The sequence below is a fragment of the Salvia splendens genome, chromosome 1 (assembly GCF_004379255.2).
Source record: "Salvia splendens isolate huo1 chromosome 1, SspV2, whole genome shotgun sequence".
Taxonomy (NCBI): domain Eukaryota; kingdom Viridiplantae; phylum Streptophyta; class Magnoliopsida; order Lamiales; family Lamiaceae; genus Salvia; species Salvia splendens.
In genome coordinates, this window is record NC_056032.1 from 21,102,599 (window position 1) to 21,109,127 (window position 6,529).

The 6,529-nt window shown below is 38.6% G+C and overlaps 1 protein-coding gene across 1 annotated transcript; it reads left to right on the forward strand.

Moving 5' to 3' along the window:
* Positions 1 to 575: 575 nt before the first annotated feature.
* On the forward strand, positions 576 to 5,894 carry LOC121745174. Its single transcript, XM_042138982.1, has 6 exons — positions 576 to 992; positions 2,523 to 2,702; positions 2,866 to 2,991; positions 3,197 to 3,400; positions 4,243 to 4,407; positions 5,238 to 5,894. The coding sequence occupies exons 1-6, from the start codon at positions 762 to 764 to the stop codon at positions 5,589 to 5,591; spliced, it is 1,260 nt and encodes a 419-aa protein (XP_041994916.1). The 5' UTR covers positions 576 to 761; the 3' UTR covers positions 5,592 to 5,894.
* Positions 5,895 to 6,529: the final 635 nt, after the last annotated feature.

Here is a 6,529-nt window from a genome sequence, read left to right on the forward strand (position 1 = left end):
ATCACGTAGCTGCACATCAGCGGCTATTTGATGACTACTTCGCACCGGAGCCGCGGTTTAACGCCAACATTTTTAGGCGGCGCTTTAGGATGAGCAGGGCCCTGCTTATGCGTATTGTTGACGCATTGGAGCGTCGATATCTGTGTTTCCGCTTCAGGCACGATGCGGCTGGCAGACCCGGCCACACACCTATTCAAAAGTGCACTGCGGCAATCAGGCAGTTGGCCTACGGAGGCGCGGCAGACATGTGGGACGAGTACCTCCACATCGGCGAGTCGACTGCCCTTGAATGTATGAAATATTTCTGTCAGGGCTTGGTTGAAATATTTCGTGATCAGTACCTTCGAAGCCCTACACTCGAAGACAGCCAGGAGCTGATGCAGATGCACGGGGAGAAGCATGGGTTCCCGGGTATGTTAGGCAACATAGATTGTATGCATTGGGAGTGGAAGAACTGCCCCGCTGGGAAAAATCCACGATGATCCTCGAGGTCGTAGCTGATTACCGGCTGTGGATTTGGCATGCATATTAGAGATCCATGCCCAGTGAACTCAACTGATCGTCTTCACCGCGTTGACACTCACTTCTTTTTTTCTTCTTTCCAATTTCTCCATTTCGATTCCAATCACCAATGACATTCTGATTCCAACTTCATTTCCAATTGACTTGATTTCTCCCCTTCTTCCGGCAAAATCCCCAATTTTTGAAGAAGAAAAACCCTCAATTTTCGCACGAGATCCAAAAGGAGACCATCTTTTTCCATGGCTCTTAGAAGGAGGCAGCAAATCGGGAAGCCAGACGGCGGCTTATCCTTCACTTACGATTCTCCGCCGCCGCCCTCCGCCGACAGTTCTTCCTCTTCTTCTTCCGCCTCCTCGCTCGCCACTAAAGCTATTAGAGCTTCTTCGGCGTACAGGGAGTCGTCGCTGTCTTCTGTCTACGAACAGTCGTCTCTCTCTTCTCCGCGCGGTTCTGCTCCTTCCGCTGCTAAGGTGCGATTTTGGCATTGCTATTTTTTGAACTGAAGTTGTTCCCTGTTCCCTCTCTTCTTTTAATTTCTGTGTATTGTTTTATAATAGCATTGTGTTTTTCTGTTCCCTAATGTGAGTAAACGGTGCAATGTTTCTTGAGGTTTGATGTTTTGTGCTTCTGGAATGATGACCTTCCTCCCCTGGTTCAAATGCATCTGCAGGGTTTGCTTTTCCGATATGTTGTGGAACGTAGGATTTCCTCTAGGTTGGATATATCCCCTGGGTAATAATTGTAGTGATGCTATAAATAGATGAAGTGAGTGGGTATGACTTATATATTCATGATAGAGTCGAGCAAGTAATTTCGTTTCCAATCGAAACTTTGTTAAATTCTTATAGAATGATCTGAATTGGGACACGTATGGAGAATACATGTTGGATTGGGAATTCCATTGAAATTTTACTGCCATGGCTGTATTTGGAAATGAAAGGGTACAATTATGAAAATTTGTGGATCTTGGAATTAGCAAGAAACTTTTATCATAATATCATTTGATAACTTAACTTTAGTACATACTTAAGGCTAAGAGATTATGTAAGTGAGTTGATGGGTTTAAGGGTTTTGGTGCAAGGGTTGGATGGCCTTGGATTTGGTGGTAGGATGTGTTCTAGCCAAATATGTCCACTTTTCATCCTTATTCCTTGCCGATTGGTTGTTTTCTATAGTTATATAGTCTTATATAGGTAGATCCCGCTATGGTTCCCAAAAGCACTCTATACTCTGTAGATGTACCAAACCACCTTTTGTGATAGTAATACATTAATACTTTATAAGTAACAAATTCTAACACTCCATATCACAAGGTGGATATTACTCTTAATTATGGGCATTAGAAACTTTGTTAAGAGGTTGGTGGCTTAATTTATGATATTGAATAATCTATCTGAACGCACTCTTCCACCCATGCCCGAACCAGTTTCCTTCTCCTTGCTTTCTGTAGTACTATCTCTCCCCACCTAAACTAAAACCTCTCTTTAATTTCTCTGTGTGTGTGTGTGTTTCAATTCAATGAATGATACATCATTTCATTCTGTTATTATAATTTCAGAATTATATACTCCGCCCGTCCCACTCTAGTTGACACATTTTCCTTTTTGGGATGCCCCACTCTAGTTGACACATTTTCCTTTTTGGGATGCCCCACTCTAAATGACACATTTCTTAAAAGAGAAACATCACACCCTCTACTTTATTCTCTCTCCACTTAACTCACAAAACAACACTGCACAATATCCCGTGCTAAATAAGAAATGCTCCACTTAGAGTGGGACGAAGGGAGTATTAGTTAATATTGGATATCGATTGAATTCGATTAAGCTATTGACTTGTTCTTGCAACCGCTTCATTTATATAGGTTAGTGAATTTTGATTTAACACAAACCTATATTGATTTGATAATATTATGGTGTTGTTAGAGTACTAGATTGATGGTGCAGATCTCTACGATCATCTTATACTTGTTGAAGTAATATTGTCAGTATTAAATATAGGATCCATACATCTATGACCATGCACCAAAGAAGAGCATAAATGAATCTAAGCAAGGATTCTGGGGGACGCTTGCTCGTAAAGCTAAGTCAATTATTGATGAGGATGATGATACAGCTCAGCAACACGAGACACCCACAGAGACTAATTTTGAGTCATCTGATAGAAGCAAAAAGGGTCAGGTGCGAAAATTTTACTTCAAAATTTCAGCAATTTGAACATACTGAATGTCACAAGCACATTAACTTTATGAGGGACTGTGAAATTTCTAACCTTGTTTTATGGAAATTTTTACTTTTTCACATGACTCTTTTACGCAACTTATTTCTGTTTTCCTTTCTTCAGTACCATAGCACATATAATTCTACTGACAGCCGTCGAAAGACTGAAGGTCCTGGGATACAGAAGGGACTAGATGCTATTGCTTCATCCCTTAATTATATTGGTGGCACTATTGGAAAATCTCTTGAGGTAGACTTTTGTTCTCTTGTTTCTGATTCACTGGCAAGAGTATGCTTTGTCATGTTATGTCTTTTAACTCTAGTTTTATGCTTTGGTGGAGATTTTTATTGATAACTGTTCTACATAGTTAATCAGACAGCCGCTGCTGGTATCTTAAAACTACTTTTTTGCCATAAGTCACTCAAAATGAAACATTCGCTCTACTTGGTTGCAGGAGGGTATCACAGCCGTTGAGAACCGTACTGCAGGCTTAATTCAAGAGACTCGTAAGATTCAGATAAGAAAAAAGAATAATAACTCTGGATCACAAAACCAGGTGTCAAATTTTGACAGCCTGAGACGACAACCTTTGCAACAGAGTCATGTGCAACCTGAGAATCACAGTACAGTCGAAATACAGCTGAAGGCATCTCGCGACGTAAGGTTGCAACTCTGTAGTGTTAGTTTTAGAACTCGAGAAATTTTTAAGCTAACACAATTTTTTTCTTTATGCTATTTTGTCTAGTCCTGCATTTTGAACCAATGATGCACACTATAATCTCTGCCGTATTAATAAAACTTTTACAGTGGTATCTATTATTAATGGAATTATGTTGATTATACTGTATTCAATAACTTGTATGAAAACGTATAATTGTGTTCAAGATACGTTGGATGCTTATTCAGTTAGATTGCATAGAATGATTTATAGAGATGATTGCTTGGTATTATGAACACAATAAATCGGAAACAAGTTATGCTTGATCAAAGGAAACAAAATAGAGAAAGAATACATTTAAAGAGAGCTTGTATTGGTCTCAGATAGCCTCTATGTGAACTCTTAATTGATTATACCATTCCTACTGGTGGAACTGGCAAGTTCAAGGGAACCCTGCAATAAAAAATGGGTTTTAAAACATTATCTTATTTGAACTTTGTCACAAGATGAGTAATCAGCATCTTCTCATTTTCCTTCTAATTTTGTGTCTGCCTCTGTAATGTCAGATTGCTTCCCTTTTTTGAAATTTCTGATCAGAAATTCATCTGCATTCTGCACTCATTTGTGCGTGTGTTGTTGGTTTCCTTTATGCTTGTCAGGTCTTCCACACAACTTGTTTTGGTGGTAATGTGAAGTATATAGTATATAGTATATAGTATATATTGTTGGTCACTGGAAGCATCTGATCCATCCAACTTCATGAAGCTGCTACTTACAGTTTGGAAATCAGAACTTTGGTAATATTTATTAGATGCATGATAGTCTCTGTTCCAAACTCTCAGGTTGCAAGTGCAATGGCTGCTAAAGCAAAACTTCTAATGAGAGAGCTGAAGACAGTCAAAGCTGATCTTTCTTTTGCGAAGGACCGATGTGCCCAGCTAGAAGAAGAAAACAGGATGCTTAGGGAAAGCCGTGAAAAAGGAGACAACACAGATGATGATGACATGGTAAGTAATCTCTCGCCAAAAGAAGGATATCCACCCTCTCTTTTGTTTTTTTCTTTGGGAGGGGGAGGAAGGTTTAAAACTTAAATAATGAAGATTTAAAATCTGAAAACCCTGACCATGGTTCAGTGTCATTTGTCACTTTTTTTGAAATCCTCCTCCGTGGTTTTTTCATATCCAAATCATTTTATCAAGTGCCTCTGTCAATTTCCTAAACATCATGATGGATCGAGCTATCGTCCTTAATTTTATTTCGAACTCTCATGTTTGAAGATATCAAAGAATGTGTATATTTTATGTGCCAATATGTGCTGTATCCAGTATATTTGATGTTTTGCGGACAATTTGTCAAAGTTCTTGAACCATAAACAACTGTATTAAAATCTTGTTGGAGCTCAAAAACAAATAAAATTCCGCAACATATTTGTATCTTGTGGGGCCTCTACCTTTTGTTAGTCATTTGCTTACCAGAATTAGAAATATCATTTGTTGGGCCAAAACTGAAGTTTCCTAATTCCTTACACAATTGTGTATCTGAGTCTAGTTACTGTTGCCAGAAATTTCATCATTTAAAAGTGATGGTGATATTTTTATTTTACTTGAAAATCGGTGATGCTACATATATGTGTTTACAGCGCTGAAAAGGGTGCTTAGTTTTGATGCCTTGTAAAGTTTTAACCACAATATTCACACCAACTTAGGTTTTTTCTACACTTCACATTCCCCTAATCCATCATATATTAAAAGGGGGTGGTTCATTCAACTGCTAGTACAGATTTGCTCTGGATTTATAAGTACGTAATTAACAATTGAGTTGCAATATTGTTTATCAGATAAGGCTCCAACTCGAGTCCCTTTTGGCTGAGAAAGCTCGACTTGCCCAAGAGAATTCTGTCTACGCACGGGAGAACCGTTTTCTGAGGGAGATTGTCGAATACCATCAACTTACAATGCAGGATGTTGTGTATTTTGATGAAGGTAGTGAAGAGGTCACGGAAGTTTACCCCTTCAAGTTAACCACAGCCACAAATACACAACCCTCATCAATCTCTCCAACTCCAACAGTTCCCCATGGGGCAATGTCCAAAGCACAGCAGCATGTCTCCCTCAAAACTGCCCCATCCGAAGAGCTCCAAGTGGCTCCACAAACTATTGGCGCGACCAACCCGTATGTTCAGATGTCATGAGAAGATGTTAGAAAAAAGTTGAATGGATCTCAGCTACGCGTTCTCATCCTATCCATTTATAAATGTTGTTGAGTTGATCTCAGTCTCTCATTTTTGTGAATTTGGAATTTTTTTGGTTTTATTTCTGTAAATTATTGTATTTCTGTTGATCTTCCACTCTCAGTCAGAGATGGAGAGCCTAATATGCTCCGATGATTTACTTGGTTTTGTTTCTTCTTTTTCCTATAGAGAGAAACTGGTCCAACACTTGTAAGCGTGTCTGCTTTTTATGACATTACGAAATTGGCGATTGGGAACTGTAAATTTGTATCTTCATCTTGATGAATCAACACAACTCTGCCTACTCTACTTATCTTGCATTCTGTACTGAAATGTACTCCATCCATCCATGATTACAAGTCCGTATTTGACATGGATACGGGATTTAAGAAATATAGTAAGAAGGGGGTGTGAAAAGGTTAGTGGAAGGTGTGTCCTACTTTTGTATACAACCTTCGTCTCTTAAAAATAGAAACTATTTCCATTTTCGATCGTCCCTTAAAAATAGAACTTTCTAAACTTTATATTTTAGGATATGTACCATGCAATCCGCTAACACTCCTTCCACTACTTTTTTTCTTCCTCTCTCTTACTTTAACTATTTTTCTCCTCATCTCTCTTACTTTACCGATTGTGCATTAAAACTTTAGTTGTTTCAAAAGTTTTTATTTTTGAAGGACGGAAGTAGTATTAATTTTATAATGAAATGTGAGTGAAATAAAATTGGTGGGATGTGTGGTTCATTACCATAAATGGTAAAAAATAAATGCGACTTTTATTGGTGGACGGACGAAAATGGCAAAATGGGACGTTTATTGGTGGACGGAGAGAATAATTTAATAATTTTGCCCCTTTGAAAACAATTGCTTGGGTTGGAGTAATCCAGATGCTCTTTGATG

Bases quoted from the DNA above. Each gene is read 5' to 3' on its own strand.
- LOC121745174 (XM_042138982.1), top strand. From the start codon at position 762: ATGGCTCTTAGAAGGAGGCAGCAAATCGGGAAGCCAGACGGCGGCTTA. The intron at 993-2,522 runs GTGCGATTTTGG...TATTAAATATAG, and splicing joins CTGCTCCTTCCGCTGCTAAG to GATCCATACATCTATGACCA. The intron at 2,992-3,196 runs GTAGACTTTTGT...ACTTGGTTGCAG, and splicing joins CTATTGGAAAATCTCTTGAG to GAGGGTATCACAGCCGTTGA.